The sequence below is a fragment of the Polyergus mexicanus genome, unplaced genomic scaffold, assembly GCF_030449975.1.
Source record: "Polyergus mexicanus isolate NDT 795.1 unplaced genomic scaffold, iyPolMexi1.0 SCAF_21, whole genome shotgun sequence".
Classification (NCBI taxonomy): Eukaryota; Metazoa; Arthropoda; class Insecta; order Hymenoptera; family Formicidae; genus Polyergus; species Polyergus mexicanus.
The window spans coordinates 3,635,807-3,656,896 of record NW_027223341.1 but is presented as its reverse complement, the minus strand read 5'-3'; the positions used below and the strand labels follow the sequence as shown (position 1 = coordinate 3,656,896).

The 21,090-nt window shown below is 31.8% G+C and overlaps 1 protein-coding gene and 1 pseudogene across 1 annotated transcript; both read right to left on the bottom strand.

Annotated features, from left to right (window-relative positions):
- Nucleotides 1-3,398: 3,398 nt before the first annotated feature.
- Nucleotides 3,399-21,090, bottom strand: part of LOC138942189 (uncharacterized) — a 351,185-nt pseudogene continuing 333,493 nt past the window's right edge.
- On the bottom strand, nucleotides 14,038-18,456 carry LOC138942141 (cytochrome P450 4C1-like). Its single transcript, XM_070312194.1, has 10 exons — nucleotides 18,317-18,456; nucleotides 17,671-17,753; nucleotides 16,442-16,627; nucleotides 16,121-16,151; nucleotides 15,479-15,581; nucleotides 15,157-15,262; nucleotides 14,818-14,921; nucleotides 14,658-14,726; nucleotides 14,314-14,479; nucleotides 14,038-14,111 (listed from the first exon to the last, which is right to left on the bottom strand). The coding sequence occupies exons 1-10, from the start codon at nucleotides 18,454-18,456 to the stop codon at nucleotides 14,038-14,040; spliced, it is 1,062 nt and encodes a 353-aa protein (XP_070168295.1).

Genomic DNA, 21,090 nt, shown 5'->3' with positions numbered 1-21,090 from the left:
AATGCCATTATGTTACCTGTGCTAGTGAAAAGATCTGTGCCGAGACAAGGATAAAACAAATTATACAAATAACTTTTTTCAAAGCGCTTGGTGCTGCTTAGATCGTCTGAAATCATCAAAATCATGTCAAGAGAGAAACATTAATTTATTTATATTATATGACTCGCGCGCGCGGATCTTTTAGATGCGCAAATAATTTATTTATTGTAGCGCAAATTTCTATCTAATCTCGGTCGAATATGTCGACATTTCCTCTATTTATCTTTTTAAGCTTTTAACCTTTTAACCTTTTTGTTTACGAGCAGAAATATTCTTGTGAAATGCAAGATTCCTAAATCTCACTAAATTGTAATGTCTACAGACAATTAAATTCCTTTTTTATTACCTTTAGATCATCTGGATGACGGATAGACACACAATACGTGAAGAAAATCCACAATTTAAAAATAGGATAATATTTATCAGATAGGCAACGATTCAATTGTTTTTCTGACAAATAAATTATAAATATCAATTCCAAAATTTTGGTGGGATTAATTTTATCGTTATTTTATTACATTTTTACTCAGATATGTTGAAAATAAATAATTAATAATTATGATAATGGTTTGGAAATGAATATTGCTGAAAAAGACGCCTATATATATAGCTACGGATCATGGATTAATTTCGAAAGTCAGTCACTTTTGAAGAGCGGTTTTCGAAATTAATTTATGATTTTCTCTGAAGAAAGTATATATATCTATAAGTTTATACATCCTTTCATTCACATTATGCAATATCTGACCATTAATTTTATGTCATTGATTATTTCAATGAAATGTGTAATGAAAAGAAATGAGATATAGGATATTATAAAGATCAATGTGTTTATTCTTCTTTAAATATATAAATTTTAATTATTATATTAAATTTCAACTGCATGTTTATTTTTATTTTTAATTGCGTAGAATTTTTTGAAAATTATATGTATTCCCCCATCAGTGATTTCCTTTTGCAAGCGCAAATAATTTGTAATAAATGTCAGTTAATTGGATCACATCTTTTTCAAATTGATATTAAGAGATACGGTAGTGTCTCGCGCTCAGTCATGCGCAATAACAAGCTACTCCGCGTATTTATACGCGAGTCGGCCAATTAAGAGTACCTGAGATTTTCAAATTTGAATAACGGTAAATTATAAATATCAATACCAAAATTTTGGTGGGATTAATTTTATCGTTATTTTATTACATTTTTACTCAGATATGTTGAAAATAAATAATTAATAATTATGATAATGGTTTGCTATATATATAGCTACGGATCATGGATTAATTTCGAAAGTCAGTCACTTTTGAAGAGCGGTTTCCGAAATTAATTTATGATTTTCTCTGAAGAAAGTATATATATCTATAAGTTTATGCATCCTTTCATTCACATTATGCAATATCTGACCGTTAATTTTATGTCATTGATTATTTCAATGAAATGTGTAATGAAAAGAAATGAGATATAGGATATTATAAAGATCAATGTGTTTATTTTTTTTTTAAATATATAAATTTTAATTATTATATTAAATTAATATTATACTTTCATATGTCCAAGTCATAGTGATATTTTCCTATATTTTGGAACATTGTTTAATATTTTCGTAAATGCATAAAGGTGAAAAAAAATCCATCGCGTGGAAGAAGACTTAATTTTTATGATTGTTACTAAAGTAGTTTTTTTGTTAAAAGAATTATTATTCTATTATTTACATGCATATTTATATTATAAGAATTTTAATTTTCCTGTTTTAGTTGAAAGAAGATATGAAAAATTTTATGATTTTCAAATTAATGGGAGCACCAATAAAAATGAAGAAAAATGCAGCGCCTCATATTTTTGATTGTCAACCTAACCGTCGAACAGCTACAAGTACTCACGACCGAGATGCATTTAAAAAATTAAATAATAAAAGAATGATATCCGAAATACTATTTCATTGCGAAACTCATGAAACCAATGAAAATAGATCACCAAATGTTAAAAGTGACAATGAAATATTGTAGTTCCAAAAAAAGTATGCACACAAAAAGAAATTTCAACAAATGGAAACTGTGCTTCGATAAGTTTTTCAATACTTACAGAGAATAATAAAATAAATAATGAAATTGATTTTTCAAATATACCGAGCAAGTCAGATAGTATTAATATTGAAAAAAGCAATGCAGTTCCATTAATCGTTACAGAAAAAGAAGGAGAAGTATTATTGCAATCGAATGACAAAATAGAAATTAATAAGAAGTGTACTTGGGATAAAGAAAACAAGAACACGAAGGTTTTTTTTAGAAGTAAAAAAATTCAATGCAATATAAAGTGCAGTACTGTTGAAGAAAGTTGCCAAACACTGCCTAATACTGTAAATAAAATGTGTTCACCCATTAATGTACCAACGGAGAGTGACAATAGCGGTGCAGTTGTAACCGATTTTTCCAAAACGATTACAACTGGTACTACTAGGAGCGAATATGAATCATGTCATGAAGATTATTTGCAGTATTGTGAAGAACAAGACCTACAAGCAAAAAGAAGCGCTTTACATTCAACAAATTATTTTATTAGCACACAGACAAAACAATGCATTGGAATTCCAAATGACTGGTTATGGATTGTTGATGAACTGCATAAACGCAACTGTTTATCAACAGAAAATATAAAATTGACTTTGATGAAAATCAAACTGAATGATAATTTTGTAAGATTAGATAACCAATTTGGAATCAGCACAGCAGGAGCATCAAAAATTTTTCAAAATAGTTTACCAAAATTATGTAATTTCTTAAAAACTCTTTAAATAAAATTCAGTGCGAACTTATAAGACCTCCTAGTGTAAAAAGTGGAGGTAAATCGTCTAAGACAGAAGTAATGTTAACGAAGCGTATAGCAAGTTTAAGAATTCACGTAGAACGTGTGATAAGAAGACTACGAGAATTTTCACTTTTGGAACCACATTCTACTTTAAACCATAACATCATGCCATACATAGTTGTTCGTATTGTAGCAGCTTTAATAAACCTCCAAGCACCTATTATAAGAACATAATAATTTATAATTATTAATATAAAATTATATTATACGAAAAATATAAAATTAATTGTTCACATAACAAACTTTTATTAATGCATATTTTATCTTAAAATAGAATTCATCAATTTACAATAAATATTTTTTTTCCAGAAACTGATAGCTTGTTCTGTTACAGCTGTAATATAATCTTTATCATAATCTACCCAAACTGTTGTCACTTTTCTATTATTTTCGAAATCAGGATCAGCAACACAAAATAAAGCCTTTTTTGTATTTGTAGCTAGTATTTGAAGATTTATTTGTGTTTTGCACTTAGAAGCTACTTTTCCTTTCGATGGAAATCAAGAAATAGCTTTGTCTGAATTTGGACACTTCACTTTCACAATAAAATCATTGCCCATAGCATCCGGAGAAGCTCCCAAAATCGGGTAATTTGGCATTAAAAAAAGACCACAATTTTTAAGTTTTTGGCCTACTAGTTTCTCAACTTTTTTAAGTACTTCTTTCTCAAGACATCTTCCTCTTTCCATTTCTTTTGTATCATATACTTTGGATGCGCCAGTGATCCGCTGAACAAGACTTCCATCTTCGGTGTTACAATTTGCAGCTTCATGTAATATCGATGCAGTTATTCTACCGTAGCGAAGTTCGAACCATAAATGGCTGTTACTTCGCATTTTAGTTGCATTTTCCGCTTCAAAACATAATTCTTTTGACATTTTGGAAATACAAAATATTATAAAATCATCTGCAATTTTCATTCCACATGCTGAAAACTCAACAATCAGTCGATGCATTGACAATGAGTATAATCGGCGTTCCTTTAGTTCAAAATGATGTTGCGATAACTGACTGTCAAGTTGCTTCTCCTTGGCTATTTTCACAATGTCCTGCAAAAATGTTGCGTTGTCAGGAAAATTTTCTATATTCTGTACTTCTTTTTTGTACAATTCCTTAGTTTCAATGTATTTTTTAGTTGCTCCAATAGAAAAATATAAATAATAACATTTACTAATATCTCGCAGTAATTTGCTTAAGTTTATATGCAAATATGAAATCAGTGTTGTCATGACATAAAGCATAAAAAGTCGAAATACTTGTTCAAACACCGTATTTAAATGAGAAGTGTTTATCCATAGGACATTACAGAACATCTTTTATATAATAAAAACATAGTTTTCATTCTTGAAAAATATAACTTTAAACTTTTTTCGCATACTGCATGCAAGTTATAGTAAACATTGATTCTATATTTTGGTTCTGAGAATAATGAAACTATACCTAACGACGCTGCACAATCATGGCATTCAACACTGAACACTTTCTCTTCTTCCTCATCCACAATTAAAGTTACTGAATAACTTTTACTTCTTACTCGATGCTCCGGACAAATCCTTGCCTTCACAGTGAACTTTGAACTCTCTCGTTTTAGGCAAACATATCCTATTGCTGAATCTCCATATGTTTCTCGACATGCCCTGTATTTAAAATTATTTTGTACATTTAGGACTAATTGTTCAAACACTGATTAATAGATATATGTACTTTAACAGACAATTAAAAACATAACCTTAAAATATACATAAAACACACAGACCTTTGTATTTAAAAGTAGATATATATTTTAACTACGGATACAACAATTGAGTCTTAATATAAATTAATGAATTTCTTGTTATGTATACTTACGCAGATGTTTTTACTCCTCGCATTTCGGCAGCATTAAAGCGGTCGTCTTCTCTAATAAATTTTGATACACCATTAGCGCATCAATTTTTGGCAGATTTGTTGAATTTGCCTTAACATACCCCGCTTCCATTTTACTCAGTTCGTTAACTACTATTTTTCTTTAAAAAGGGTCAAAAACGTTAACAATCTTCTTGTTCCCTGTACTAGATCGACGTCTTAGTAACGAAGTGACGTCACGCACGAACTAACCAATAACGAAGCGTTTATAAATCACGTGAAAATTTTAAATTTTAATCATCTTTCTTTCTTTATTTTAAATTATTTATTGTTGATGGAAAATCTTCAAAGTTTGGAAATAATTTTTTTATAATATATACTTTTGATTAAAAATAAAATTTATGACATTTTTTTTATAATACCCTATTGTCTGAAAAATAACAAAATAAACGTTTTGTATATTTATATATAAAAAATTTAAATATTTTATAATAATACTTATAGCAGAGTTGTGCCGTAGATTTGAAAATTACGTCTACATGAATTGTTTACATGGACTTTTTTCATAGACAATGTAAACTATCTAAGTTTTATAAATTAGATGTCAGAATGCAAAAAAAAGAATGATTATATTATAAAATAGTTAATGTATCTATATAAGTGATTTTAGTAAAGTAAGGCAGAAAAAAATGTAACGCTATTGTATAATAACTTTTTACAACTTACGTTTTTCTCTGCCTTATTTTACGTCCATGACTATGACAGACACCTTATCCCCTGTCATCAGTCTTTGGCTGCTTAGATTTCTATTTGTAATTATGTTTCAAGCATGAAACATAAAAAACGAAATATAAAGAAAATCTTTGACAAACCATATTCCATAGATTATTCATTATTGACATAGATGACATGTTACACATAGTTTACATTGCGTAGACGTAGACTATAATAGTTTATGGATAAATTCCCAACCTGATTTATAGTAAAACATAAATATTTATAGTAATATTTTATATATATTTACAAAATATATATTATAATTGATTCTATATATCTAATAATAGAATTAATCATATTACAAATATATATTACAAAATATAATACAAAGATTAATATAAAATATAATTTACAATGTAATACAAAATAATTTATTACATGAAAATATTCGAAATATTCGTAAGACGTAAAATTCCGGGTAAGCTACTTGGTAGCGTCACGGCCCCTGTACATAGGCAAACCATTGACATGCCAGAAAGAAATTTTTTCATATACTTGGCGTCGCGACGCTACCGCATCGCTTGATAATGCAGAATCCACTAGAAATTTTTAGATTAGATATAGCTGATAAGCAACGATTAATGCGATATTTACGATTAATGATCAATATGCAATTACAAAGCTTATTAAGTTTTAAATAATGAAAACATGTTTATATTATGACCGAAAGAGTCGTTAATAAAGTTATCGATCGTTTTTCAATTTAGAAAACTAGAACACAGGCGCGCTTTTATTTATGGACATTTTCCAATTTTTTTAACTTTTTTTCTAACTTTTTCTTTCATAAATTGTCAAACTGTCAAAATTCACATAATTTGACAGTTGCAAATAACACGATTGAAGCAAATCGCAGCGCACAAGCGAGACAGACAATCAGCATCGCGGAAAAGAGGCTTCAACACTTCAATATATTCGAGTTCGAGGTTTCATGCCTTTTTTAGAAAGGAAAAAATGCTTATTGTTAGACTATTGGCGCATTTTGCGTAGAGTTGCAAAGAAAATATCCGAGAAAAGATAAACGAAGCTTCGATGTAAATCAAGGATTAAATCACAAGATAAATCGCGATATAACAATCATATAAGAAAAGTTACAAACACGAATTAAGTGCAAATACAATCAATTAATATTTTTGCAGATCTATTCTGTATCAAATAATGAATCCAAAATAATTGATTTTGAAAAACTAATTATTACACTAACCAAATTTTTTATGTAGATATTTAATATGATAAATATTTGTAATATATAATTACTATTTGGTAATATTATTACCAAAAAAAGTTTCTTCTTGGATAAAAACTTTTAAAAAATATAATAAATAAAAAAATAAAATGTTTTATAAGATATTAAAATATCTATATAAAAATATTAATTAAATATTAATTAAATAATAATGATCGAGAAAATGAAAAAGACACGAGCAATGTGTATTTTGAAAATAATATACCATAAATAATAAATATAAATATAAATTACTTACCGCATACCGTCGCTCCATCCATCGCCTGATGCTTTTCCAAAGTTCTTTCTCCTCTTTTGGTGCTTTGTTTTATCCATGTAGCACTTACACTTACTCGCGAAAACCGTTAATTATGATTAGTCGAATACGTGATAATCGCGAAAAACTTTGCACGGCTCTCGCAATCGCGGAACAATCGCATGCACAGCGCTTCGATAAAGATTTATCATCGCAATACAGTTTTGTGTCGTTTATTAAAAATTAATTGATCGTTAATTTTATAATTATCACAGCGAATTATGTTTCAATATAAATCATGATCGCATTTAGAAGAAGAATTCGACAATAAATGAAGCGTTTCGCACTACTTCAGTGCTCAAGTCGCCGTGCGAATGATAACAAGGCCGAACACTTTGTTATTGATAATATGTCGCCGAAATATTTTACATATTGTGACGTATTATATACGTGGAATATTAGATCATAAAAGTATTTTAAATTATAGATTAATTATTCATTAATCGATAGATGTGCATCGTGTTAAATCGTCGAAGAATCGAACGATAAAAGGTACCGGAAAAAATATATTTAACTTTATAATATTTAATTTAAATTTATTTTAAATTTTAATTATATTTAATTAAATATTATTAACGAAATAATTATTGTTCATAAAGAAAGATAACAATGATAAATTATTATTTGGGACTTTTGTTATTACGTTTCTCTTACTTAAATAAATAAAATTAAATTAAAAATTAAAAGAAATAAATTATACAAAATACGCGTTTCGAAATTTATCGTCGCGTTATAATTAACGTATGATTTAATATATTTAGAAGATAATTAATTACTAATCATGTTAATCATAACAAATTATTTCTCGATGGCGCGTTTGGGAAAGGAATTTGACGTAGCATTATATAATATGTAGAGAAGGAGTATCTAATATTTGGATCGAAGCTGACGATGCGCAAGTTAAAAAAAAGAAATGGCTTAGAGGTGCTAAAGAACTTTATATAATATTTTTACAAAAGATGGCTAATAAATAATATATATAACTGTATTTCGATCAGACCCATATAAAAGAATTCACCCTTACTATTAAAAGTAGAATTATAACTTACTTTTTCCGCTTTATTTATATATTTAATGATGAACTAGATAAGCAGCAACGATTATTTATCAATGGATTTAGTAGCATAGATTGTATATTAAAAATTTAAAAATGTTTAACACATACTACACAAAAAAGAATGATATAATCCCTAAAAACTCACCTTTTTAAAAAAGGTAAAAAAAAGGCGCCAAGTGCACGCACCATGTGAAAAAGTGTTACACAAAATTTTTTTTATTTTTAAATTACTATAAAAAACTGCTCTACAAAATAATATCATTTTAACTCTATAATTAACGTATGATTTAACATATTTAGAAGATAATTAATTATTAATCATATTAATCATAACAAATTATTTCCCGATGGCGCGTTTGGAAAAGGAATTTGACGTAGCATTATTGCTTTCCTATTCGAGTATCGTTACGTAAAGAATAAATATTGTAGAAAAGGAATTTGTGACGTAGCATCTCGCACTATTAGAATACTATTCAAGAATGAACAAGCGAATGAAAACAAAGCCGTAACATTTAAACAATAGCGTGTTATTGTTTACGCCGCCAAGGCCGCATATCATGTTATTGATAATTCGCAACCAAAATTATTTTACGTATTATGATGTATATAATACAAGCGGAATATTAATTTATACAATTATTTTAAATTATATATCAATTATTTAATAAACGTTTAATATATATTACAGAGCTAATCGTTATTCTCTAAAATAAAAATTTATATTTACACCTGTTTTCCAGCTAAAGAGTGTATTAATAATGAGAGTTTATTAGAAATAAAGAGAAATACGAGCACTGTAAAATTTTATTCTTTTCATTTACCATGTTTTTAAAATACTAAAAATTTAATGTAATAAAGATATGAAGATATGAAACTAATAAAATATAGGAGAGAAAGATTACACATAAAAGTAATAAAAGAATTAATTGACTTCCGGTTGGAGAGTGACGAAGGAAAGTTAGAGTAGTTATAGAAGGAAGGAAAGTGAGGTGATAATTGTGGAAGGAAGAGGAGAAAAACGGAGAATAGGGTGAAGTGAGAGAGAGGGTGACAAAAGGAAAGCAAGGAAGTGGAGGGAAAAGAGGAGGTGAAAGAAGAGCAGAGAAGAAAAGAGGAAAGTAGAGAAGGCGGTTTTAGGTTAGGACAGCAACCATTAAGGTGGAGGAGTGCGAGAAGCGGGAGCAGTAAAGAAGGTCGGAGTGCGTAGAGGAAGAGATAGATGGCAGCTAAGGTAGGTAGGCCCACGGGAAGTAAAAATAAACAAAAAGAAAAAACACTAGAAAATTTCGGAATGAGCAGAGATCCGGAGAAGGAAATGGAAAGGAGGATAGAAGGAATAATGAGAATTTTTAAAGAGGAAACAGTGTCAGAAATGAGAGAACACTGTGAGAAACTAATGGAGAAACTAATGGGAAATATATTAAAGGAAATGCAAGAAGAAAGAGAGGCGAGAGAAGAGGAAAGAAGGAAGTGGAAAGAAGAAAGGAAAGAGATGCTAGAAAGAATACAAAATTTAGAGATGGTACAAGAAAAGAAGGAAAGAGAAGAAAGGAAGAAGAACATAGTTATAAGAGGAATAAATATTGAAAAAACAAATATAGAGAAAAGAATAGAAGAATTTGTAAAGGAAAAATTGGGAGTAGAAATAAAGGTAGAGAAAGCATATGAGATAAAGGAGAGAGAAGGAAAGAAAGGGATAGTAGTGACAGTAGAGGAATGGGAGATGAAAAGAAACATAATGGTGAGGAAAAAGAATCTGGATAGAGGAATATATATAGACGATGACCTAACCAGGAGGGAAAGAGAGATCCAAGGAAGATTAAGAAGGAGGGCCAGAGAGGAGTACTCTGCGTTGATACCACTGCTTATAGGGTACAAGAAAATAAGTGTAAATGGAAAATGGTTTAAATGGAACGAAAAGGAAGATTGTTTAAATGAAGAGAAAGAGGAAGAGAAAGAAAGAAGAGGAAGGCAATAGGAAAAAGAGAAAAAAGAGAGAAGAGGAGAAAAAGGGGCAAGAATGTGTTTTTGGAATATAGCAGGAGTTACAAATAAAGATAAAGAGGTGTGGGAATACTTAAGCGGATTTGAGATGGTAGGGTTGATGGAAACGTGGATAGAGGAGGAGGGATGGAATAAAATAAAGGACAAACTGCCGAAAAATCTGGAATGGAAGTGTAGACCAGCAAAGAGAGAAAACAAAAAAGGGAGAGCAAAAGGAGGCATTATAACAGGAATAAGTAAAAGGATAACGACCTTGGAATACAAAGAATGGAGTGACAACATAGTGGAAAGGAGAATAAGATATGACGGGAGAGAGTGGAGAGTGATGACAGTGTACAGTCAGAATGTAAAAGAAACAATGCACACAATTTCAGAAGGAATGGAAGAGAACGAGGAAGGCGTATTGTTAATAGGAGGAGACTGGAACGCCAGAACAGGGGAGGAAGGAGGTTGGATAAACGAAGCGGTAAAAAAGGAGAGAGAAAGAAAATCGAAGGACAAGGTAATAAACGGAGAAGGAAGAAGACTAATAAGTGAAATTGAAGAAAGAGGATGGGTGATTTTAAATGGAAGCAAAGGAGAAGAAGGAGAATGGACATATATAGGAGAAAACGGAACATCAGTTATCGATTATATAATAGGAAACCAAGAGGCTACAGAGGAAGTAGAGAGTATGAAAATAGGAGAAAGAACGGACTCGGATCACGTACCGTTGGAAGCGACATTATATGGAACAAGGGAAGAAGAAAAAGAAATAGAAGAGGAGAAAGAAATAGAAAGAAGAGAATGGAAAGAAGAAACAAAGGAAGAATACTTGAGGAGCTGTGAGGAGTGGACCAGTAAAGAAGAGGGGATTGAAGAATTATGGAAGGAAATAAAAGAGAAAGTAGAGGAAGCAATACCAAAGAAGAAGAAGAGGAGACATAAATGGAAGATAGGAGATAGAGTATGGCATGACAAGGAATGGAAAAACAAAAAGAGAGAATTAAGAAGGAGAATGAGAAAATGGAGGAAGGGAGAATGCGAAACGGAGGAATATATAAAGATGAGAAAAGAGTACAAAGAATGGTGCAAAGAAAAGAAAAAAGAATATGAGAAACAGGAAGAGGAAAAAATAGGGAAGATCAAGTCAGAACAAGAGGCATGGAAATATATAAACAGATTCAGAAAAAGAAGAGAAGAGATAAACGAAGAAATAGGCGAGGAAGAATGGAAAAGGCATTTTATGGGGATACTGGAGGGAGAAGAGCAATTGGCAGTATTAGAGGAAAAGGAAGCGGAAAGGGGAGAGGAAGAGGAAGAGGATGAAATAACAAGAGAGGAATTGATAAAGCAGTTGAAAAGATTGAGAAAAGGAAAAGCGCCAGGAGAGGATGGTTTGGAAAATGAAGTGTGGAGATACATGCCAAGAAGTATAGGAGAAGCAATGTGGAAAATGATAAAGAAAATATGGAAGGAAGGAGGAATACCGGAGGACTGGAAGAAAGGAGTAATATGCCCCATATTCAAAAAAGGAGAAAAGAAGGAGGTAAAGAATTACAGAGGTGTAACACTGATGGACACAGCATATAAGATTTACGCTAGCATTCTAAATGAGAGATTAATGGGAGAGATCGATGGCAAATTAGAAGAAGGTCAATTCGGGTTCAGAAGAGGAAGAGGGGTTATGGATGCTGTATATGTATTAAATCACGCAGTGGATAGAGAGGTAGGAAAAAAGAAAGGCAAGGTCTTTGCATGTTTCGCTGATTTGAAGGCGGCATTTGATAGAATAGACAGAAAAATACTGAGAGAAAGGATGGAGGAAATTGGGGTATCGAATAAGCTGAAAAAGAGAATAATGGAGACGTATAAGGAAACGAAGAACGTAATTAAGGTGGAGAGAAATATACAGAAGAGTTTTGGACTAGGAAAGGAGTTAGACAAGGTTGCCCAATGAGCCCGACGCTATTCAACATCTACGTAGCAGATCTGGAAGAAGAAATGGAAAGAGGACAGACGGGGGGAGTAATGGTAGGAAGAAGAAAGATATGGACGCTAATGTATGCGGACGACATAGTTTTACTGGCAGAGAGAGAAGGCGAGATGAAGGAAATGCTGAGGAGATTTAAGAAATATTTAGAGAAAAAAAGTCTAACATTAAGCTCGGAGAAGACAAAAGTGATGGTATTCGAAAAGGGGAAAGGAAGAACAAAGAAGAGGAGATGGAAATGGGGAGAGGAAGAATTGGAGGAAGTAAAAGAGTTTAGCTATTTAGGATACATTATGCAAAAAAATGGAGGAGCGGAGAAACATATCTTAGAAAGAAGAAGAAAAGCAATGATTGCAATGAAGAAAACGTGGAGCATAGGAGAGAGATTATTTAGGGAGGACTACATAAGAAGAATGAAGATGTTTGAAGCATTGGTGGAGAGTGTGAGTTTGTTTGGAGCAGAAATATGGGGATGGAGAAAAGAGGAAAGACTGGACGGAATTCAGAGAAAATACGTAAAATGGATACTAGGTCTGGAAAGGACAACGCCGAATTACATAGTAGTAGAGGAAGGAAAGTTAGTGAAAATTAAAGAGAAGGCGTTGAAAAGAGCACTGAAGTACGAAGAGAAAATAGGAACAACGAGGAAGAAACTGGTGGAAGAATGCTGGAAAGAGAGGAAGAAAGAGTGGGGGGCAGGAAGAGAAGGAAAATGGGCGAGAATAAGGAGGAAAATATTAGAGGAGGAAGGAGAGGGTACTGAGATAAGAGAAGGAAGCAGAGAAGAGGAGGAAAACACAGTACAAAAAATAATAGGGAAGATAAGAGAGAAAGAAAAGGCGGAAAGAAGGAAAAAGATAGAAGAGTCTACGTACAACAGAGAATACAAGAAGATAATAAAAGAAGAGAGAGCAGAATATCTAAGTAAGAGAATGAAGCAAAAAGATAGAAAAACGATAGCAAGGTTCAGGTGCGGCAATGAAGCAAGAGAAAAAGAATACTGGAAAGCAGAAGAGGAAAAAGTATGCAGGCTATGTAAGAAAGAGGTAGAAAGCATGTGGCATGTACTCAAGGAATGTGAAAAGACGGGACAGAAAGAGGAGATAGAAAAAGTGTTGGGGGAGGATGGACAAGGGCTGATAGTACTAAGGAGAATAGAAGAAGAAAGGAAGAAGGCGGCAGAGGAAGGATAGAGATGCGTTTATATTTATTTGTATATTTATTATTTGGATTTTGATTGTGTTTTTGATTCTTGATTTTATTTTATTTTATTTTATTTTATTGTAAAGTTTATCCAAGTCTATTTTATATAGCCCCAGCGTCAATTGGAATTTGAATTATGAATTTGATTTTGGTTTTAATTTTGATTTTAATTTTAATTTTAATTTTAATTTTAATTTTAGTTTTAATTTTAGTTTTAGTTTTAATTCTAGATTTAATCGAGTTCCTATTAAAGGCAAATCTAAGTTTAAATTTAAATTGAAATTTATATATAAGCGCAGAGTGGATGAAGAAAATTGTGTAACCGGAAGTTCGTCCTAAGCCGAAAGGCAAGGACTAAGCTCAAATAAATAAATAAAAAATAAAAGAATTAATTAGAAATAAAATAGGCTGCAAGTAAAAATTGTGCACCAAAGAAGCAATTATAGCTTTTAATTTTAGCAGACCGAATCGTTGATCTACAATTTAAAGTTGTATTAGAAACTATCAACATGAGAAGAAACGAAAATCGTGAACAATTCACCTATGCAATTCCTTGGTCCTGCGCTGAACGGTACATAGGAATAATGATGACGATTCTGCATCCTCTCGGGCAAATATCTATCCGGATCAAATCCAGAAGTATTTGATCCGGATAGATTTTTGCCCGAGAGGATGCAGAATCGTCATCATTATTCCTATGTGCCGTTCAGCGCAGGATCAAGGAATTGCATAGGTGAATTGCATCAAAAATTGGGATCTCTGTGAGCTTCGAAGTTATCAAGATATAAGATTGTTCCAGCAGGTACGACATATGACTCTGAAAAGTATATCATAAAATTACAAAATATAAAAATTTATGAAATTAAGAATTCTTTTGAGAAATAACATGAATACAACATTGTATTTTTAAAGTGTTAAAGCAATTAAACTTATTTTACATTCGATAGTATATATTTTAATATATACTGTAAAATATGACATGTTTAAAGATATAAGCAGCAAAAAAAATGATTAATTACGTAATTTTACATCCTCCTCAATGGTTCGTATAAAAGACGCGACGGGATATAAACGTAGCGTTTCCTTTAAACATCTCTCTAAATATGACAAATTTTTCAACGATGTCATGGTAAGTTTCCCTCCGTTCTCTTGCATCACGGTATCGACTTCAACCCTCACACGTTCCTGTGTCATTGATAATAATTTAAGTGTATTTCATAATATTCTGTTTTTTATATGTATAGATACCAATAAATTTTTAATAAATTAAAAAATACATTGCAACAAAAGTTTAATATCTGTACTATTTTCAATAATAATTACAATTTAAATAATATATCGCGATATATTGAGAAGAAGATACCTGGACATCTTTGTGTTCAGCTAATAGTAATAAAGCGAAGGTTATACCCATCGCTGTAGTATGGTGACCCTGTGATCATTGTTATATGCATATCATCATATCATTAAACGTGCTTAGATGATGTGTACAAAAAATTTTAAAAACGATTACAGATACGTACTCCAAATAGAAAGGTATCGATTTCTTCTTCGTCCAAATTAGTTAAAAGATTGTCTCTAGATGCTGCTATTAAGAGATCCAACAAAGCTAGCTGTTTTTTTTTAACTAGAAATAAAAAAGCACATTAATGTTAATCTCATTTTTGCATGCGATTTAATTATATAATATTGTTTTTGTTTAAAATTTAGACTTTCTACTAGAAATAATAATAATTTAATTTTACGGGAGACATATGTTGCATTATTACATGTAATTATGTGTTTAGTATAAATATCACAAGCATAATTTGATATTTGATTGTGTAATTGAACATAAATATTAGCTTCGATCTCTTACGTACTTCCAAATATTTTGACATTATCTATTTCCATCTCTTTGTCATTTTCAAGGTTTTTCAAATATCGGTCATTGGTGCGTTTGTGATAAAGTTTTCTTTCCGTGATGACCTACACACGAGTACGATATTAAATTTAAAAAAAATGATTTTTTGTATTAAATAATAATAGCATATTGTACTATATCATAAATATTAATAGCATAATATATTATTAATATTTATGATTAATCATGTAATCTTGCGGTACAAAGAATACGAGATTTATTTTAATTTTATATAAAAGATAGAGTTTAGCGGATTTAAAATAACATAATATGTAACGTACTTTTTCCGTAAATCCATGCAATATTTTCAAGATCTTCTTTTGCTTTCTTCCTTGTGGCGATAATGAGAATAACAAATCGTTATAAAGCCAAGGCCTAAATGCTCTAAACCATAATTAAATAAAATTATATATTTTTAATAACGATGTAATTTTGTAAAAGCCTCATCTAAATTCAATAAAATCTTATAGTAATCTTTAAGTAATGTCATTGAATGTAGAGAATATAGATGAAAAAATAAATTTAAAACTATGTATATTATAAAAAAGATATTTGGAATCTTTTAAAACCATTATACTTCTGTTTTAATTATAGATTTTTTGATCAAGGATAATTTCTCTTCAGATTTTATTGCGCAATTCATTTTACTTAATATTTCAATATTCTAACATTTACAATATTTTCAACATTTTAAAGATAATTTTTCTTTTAAAGTGAAACATTTAACGGATCACGTACAATAGATTTTGATTCCTAATTGTCGCTTTAAACGAATCGATGTCTCAAACTAATTGTTTACCTTCACATGATTAATCAATATTTAATTTGTTTCAAAATATATATAGAAAATATATATCACACACAATCATAATTTAAAGGATTATAAATATATCACACAATTAATTATTATATCCATAAATTACCTATACACTATCAATTCGATTATGTCGTGAACTGCATTTCAATACTGTTGCTGAAAACTCATTTTTGCAGAGTTTTTGGAGAGAGATGCCCATGATAGTTTCTGTAAGTACATATATAACACCGGATATATAGCCGAAGATAATTACAACTGAATATTTCATAAATAATTTTGAGTGTAAAAAATTGGATGTTATCTATCTTTTGTGCAGCATTGATACTTTCTATGGGAACAACTTATCTTCTTTTTTAAGCTATGATATCATTTAGAATGAAATCCCTGCACATAATACAGGACAATAAAAACTTTACAGAAAACTTACTGCATGTGGCGTTTAGCGTATGTTCACTAATAAATAGTACTAAATCATTTACGACTACTCTTCCGACATCTTTCAAAGATTTAGTCATACAATTGCCCTCTTTGATCAACATATTAGCAAATTGATTCAATATATTGAAATGGAACGCAGATGTTAATATCTTTCGTCGTGCATTCCACTTGGCGCCTAAAACAAAATCAAAATAATGCAGTTAAATACAAATAATATTATATAAGATTATTCTCTTTTTTAATTTGATGTTTATTGAGCAATTCTCAAGTAATATTATTAAAAAGTTATTAACAAAATAAGTTCAACGAAAAGAACGAAATTTTCTGACATTAATATTAAGAAGTATACACATACACACAATACATGTATATACATATAGCATGTGTGTGTATTATGAAGTAAAATTATAAAATATTTTTTTTCTTTCAATTTGACGCATAAGGAGAGATTTACTACGTTTTAATACGTATTTGTAGTAAATTTACTTATGAAGAATATAAACTAAAATACCGCAGTATTATGATTACTATATATATTTTGAACAATATTCCAATAAATATATTCCTTTTTAAATATACACTGTGTCAGACAATTACATTCCACTCGTTAAACTTATTTTGTTAATAACTTTTTAATAAATAATGAGTAACGGCTAAAACCTTTTGAAAGTTACTTAGGGGCGTGTCCTTGACAACATATATCATTGAAATTGGTGAGATCGGTCCTAATAAGCATAATTATTTACTTTTTTTTGGATCGCGCAAAATTCTTCTATGATTTTTTAAATCTTCTCATGAAATTTGTGTGATAAAAAGAGTTGCAAGTGTAAACTTGAATTTAATTATTATTTTGAAATTAAAACTTTATGGATTAGCAGTCAAAAATAAACTATAATTTATTAAAAAATCTGTTATGTGAAAGTGTTTGATTTAATTGAAAATTTTCTTTATTTGAAATATCTATTACTTCCATGTACTTAAGAATACACGGCGAGATCATCTCTCAATACGACATTACTTGCAAATTTCTTTCAAATTTATTACTTTTTACAGTACCAAAAAGAAGTTATGTAAGAGTTTATTGTTAAAAATAATATTCAAGTATAATTCTGTAACTAATTCTGTATTTTATTTGATTTTCTGTGATGAAAACAGATCTTTAAAAATAGATTGTAATAATAAAGTATGTACGGTTATATATTAATGCCATTATGTTACCTGTGCTGGTGAAAAGACCTGTGCCGAGCCAAGGATAAAACAAATTATACAAATGACTTTTTTCAAAGTGCTGCTTAGATCGTCTGAAATCATCAAAAACATGTCAAGAGAGAAACATTAATTTATATTATATCACTCGCGCGCGATCTTTTAGATACGCAAATAATTTATTAACTGTAGCTCAAATTTCTATCTAATCTCGGTCGAATATGTCGACATTTCCTCTATTTATCTTTTTAAGCTTTTAACCTTTTAACCTTTTTGTTTACGAGCAGAAATATTCTTGTGAAATGCAAGATTCCTAAATCTCACTAAATTGTAATGTTTACAGACAATTGAAATTCTTTTTATTACCTCTAGATCATATGGATGACGGATACACACACAATACGTGAAGAAAATCCACAATTTAAAAATAGGATAATATTTATCAGATATGCTACGTTTCAATTTCCATAGTTTTTCTGACAAATAAATTATAAATATCAATACAAAAATTTTGGTGGGATTAATTTTTCATTATTTTATTGCATTTTTACTCAGATATGTTGAAAATAAACAATTAATAATTATGATAATGATTTGCAAATGAATATTGCCGAGAGATAAGATATATAATCTACAGATACTTATATGATAGGTATACGTTCCAGCGTCCCTGATGGCGAGTAGGCGCAGCAAGGCGCTGCTGCGCCGAATATTTCGGCAGGTCGCCATCAGGGTTATCCGCGGATATCGGACGGTGTCGCATACGGCGGCCTCAATACTTGCGGGACTGCCGCCCATCAAGCTCTACGCGCAGATGTACGCCGAGATTTATCGGCGTACCAAGGAGCTCGGTGGGCGGTGGGCTCGGCGTGCCACTGATCCCGCGGGTCAGGGCCGCCGTGAGGCTCCAGGCTCGGCGACGTATGCTGGAAAGGTGGCTGGAAGACCTCTCCAATCCCCGAGACACTTCGGGGAGGCGCGTCGTCGAGGCCATCCGCCCCCGTTTAGTCAAATGGGTGGAGAGGGCGGGTGGCGAGGTGTCATACCGTGTGGCGCAGATACTTACCGGCCATGAGTGTTTTGGCTCGTACCTGTGCCGCATCGGGCGCGAAGCGGACACGCACTGCCATCACTGCGGTGGAGACGGGGACACGGCGCAGCACACGCTGGAGATCTGTCCGGCGTGGGCAAGCGAGCGCCGTGTCCTCGTCCAACGTTTGGGGGGTATTGATCTCTCGCTCTCGAGCGTCATTGCGACGATGCTCGAGAGCGAGGGATCCTGGGGGGCGGTCTCCTCCTTCTGCGAGGCAGTAATGCGGCAGGAGGAGGCCGAAAGGGGAAGGGAGCGTCTCCCCGACGGACGCCGGGGTAGGCCTCCCCATCGTGGTGGTGCGGCCGGTGTCGGGAGGGGTGTGCGGGAAGAGCCTTTTAGCGCCGCGCCAGGTGGCCCCAACGGGGAGGGTCGATGGGCGCGGGGACAGTTGTCCCCCGCCGCCCACGAGACCCTCCCCAGCCACGGGGTGACACGGGCGAGGGGAGCGGGCCGGGGACCTATTGGCTCCGGTCCACGTCGGCTCCTCTCGCAGACGTGCAGGGCCCGCACACAAGACGGGCCCGGTGGCCGGGGACCCGGGTGGGGTACCCTGGCCCGGCCACACCAATCCCGCCAAGCCATCGGCGGGGAGTGGGTGATAGGGGCGGTGGTCCCCCTGTCCCCAGTGCGAGCAGGAGTCCGCATAACAACGGGGACCCTGGGGGGAGGATGATTCTTCCCCCCCCCTTTCCCAGCGGGCCTGACTCGTTGTCGGAGGGCCTGTCCGAAGTAGTGCAAATGCCAGTTTCCGGAGAGACCTTCGCTAATGCCCAGTCGTAGGCCATCCGGAGGGGTTTTAGTGGATAGTCCCCCGGCTGTTTGTTTAAGCCGGGGGTGAGTCCCACATAACCCCGCCTCGAACCCCATCGAGTCTTGAATAATGCCTATCAATCTGTTATATATGGAAGATCCTTGATACAACCTTTATGTCGAATAGTTTTATCTATAATTTGTATAAATGCTTTAATTTAATAATAAATGTATAGATAAGGAACAAACTTGTATAGATACATTTAAAAATATTTTTTCTATGTATGTACCTACATATAGCAGCTATGTATACAGTATTATAAAATATATTCTATATTCATAAAAATGAGATCTCAAAAGTATCCTTCTGTATTTCTACAAGTATCCAACTTTCCCTTAAAATATTTTTAAAAATAAATATTATATATATACAATATGTATACAAGCAAACGTAAATATAAAAAAATATACGACTGACAACGTTTTGACATACACATATAAAATTTAATTAAAATACAATTAAATATTTAAAACTTTACTAAGAAAAAAGGTAATGTATATATGTATATACAGGGTAGGCCATTTTAATGTATCCACTGAAATATCTTACAATCTATAAATTTAAGACAAAAATGTTTTAGATAAAAGTTGTATGATTCATAGGGGGACACATGATGAAAATATGGGCTTGACCTTGAATGACCTTTTCAAGGCCAAGTCAATGTAATCGATGTTTTCTTAAATAGAACTCCCCATTTTTTATTGCATATTCTTGTAGCTTATCTCGAGAGCTTTTCAAAACACTATAATAAAGTATTTTTTCATTTAGTACTTTTTGAGTTATTTTATATTTTAATCTAACATATTTTGATATAAAAAATAAAATATCTCGTAAAATATTTAGTTTTCGATAATCTTACCGTAATACTTTTATGTACAGAATAATGAGACAAATCAATTAGTGTAAAAAAAAACAAATAATTGTTTTAAAAAATACATTGTAAATAATTACATATTTTTTCTTAAAAACAATTATTTTTGCAATAATATATCATATGATTAATATGACGACACTATTATTTTTTATGAAACGATTATTTTAACAACATTCTATATATCAACTATTTTAAAATACATAAATAAATTCCAGACACAATAAAGGAGTAAAAAAGAATTAATGAAAAAAATATAAAGAATTGACAACACAAAATTACTTTTGATGAAAACTACTTTTAAGTCTATTTTAATTTTAATTATAAAACTACATTATATAAAAAACAATATCCGACGATTGGAAAGAGATAAACTCTGAACTAGTGAAGCCATTTCAGTTTTAAAGGATAAACTTCATTATTGCTTCAACAAATATTGAATAATATAAGTTCATAGATAAATGTTGAGCATTCCATTATAGATTACAAAATTATATGTACAGAGACTTTAATATTGAACTCTAGTTTAAAAGATTTTTCGTGCTTTGTAATGGATTACTTATTTATGTGCAATAATATACATATATGAAAGAGAGATACACATATATAGTACGTATAATAATATATAAAAACAACATGCTCTTTATAAAAGTGTGA

Bases quoted from the DNA above. Each gene is read 5' to 3' on its own strand.
- LOC138942141 (XM_070312194.1), bottom strand. From the start codon at position 18,456: ATGGGCGGCAGTCCCGCAAGTATTGAGGCCGCCGTATGCGACACCGTC. The intron at 17,754-18,316 runs GTATACCTATCA...TGATGATTTCAG, and splicing joins GCCATCAGGGACGCTGGAAC to ACGATCTAAGCAGCACTTTG. The intron at 15,582-16,120 runs GTAATTTATGGA...ATTATGGTTTAG, and splicing joins ATCGAATTGATAGTGTATAG to AGCATTTAGGCCTTGGCTTT.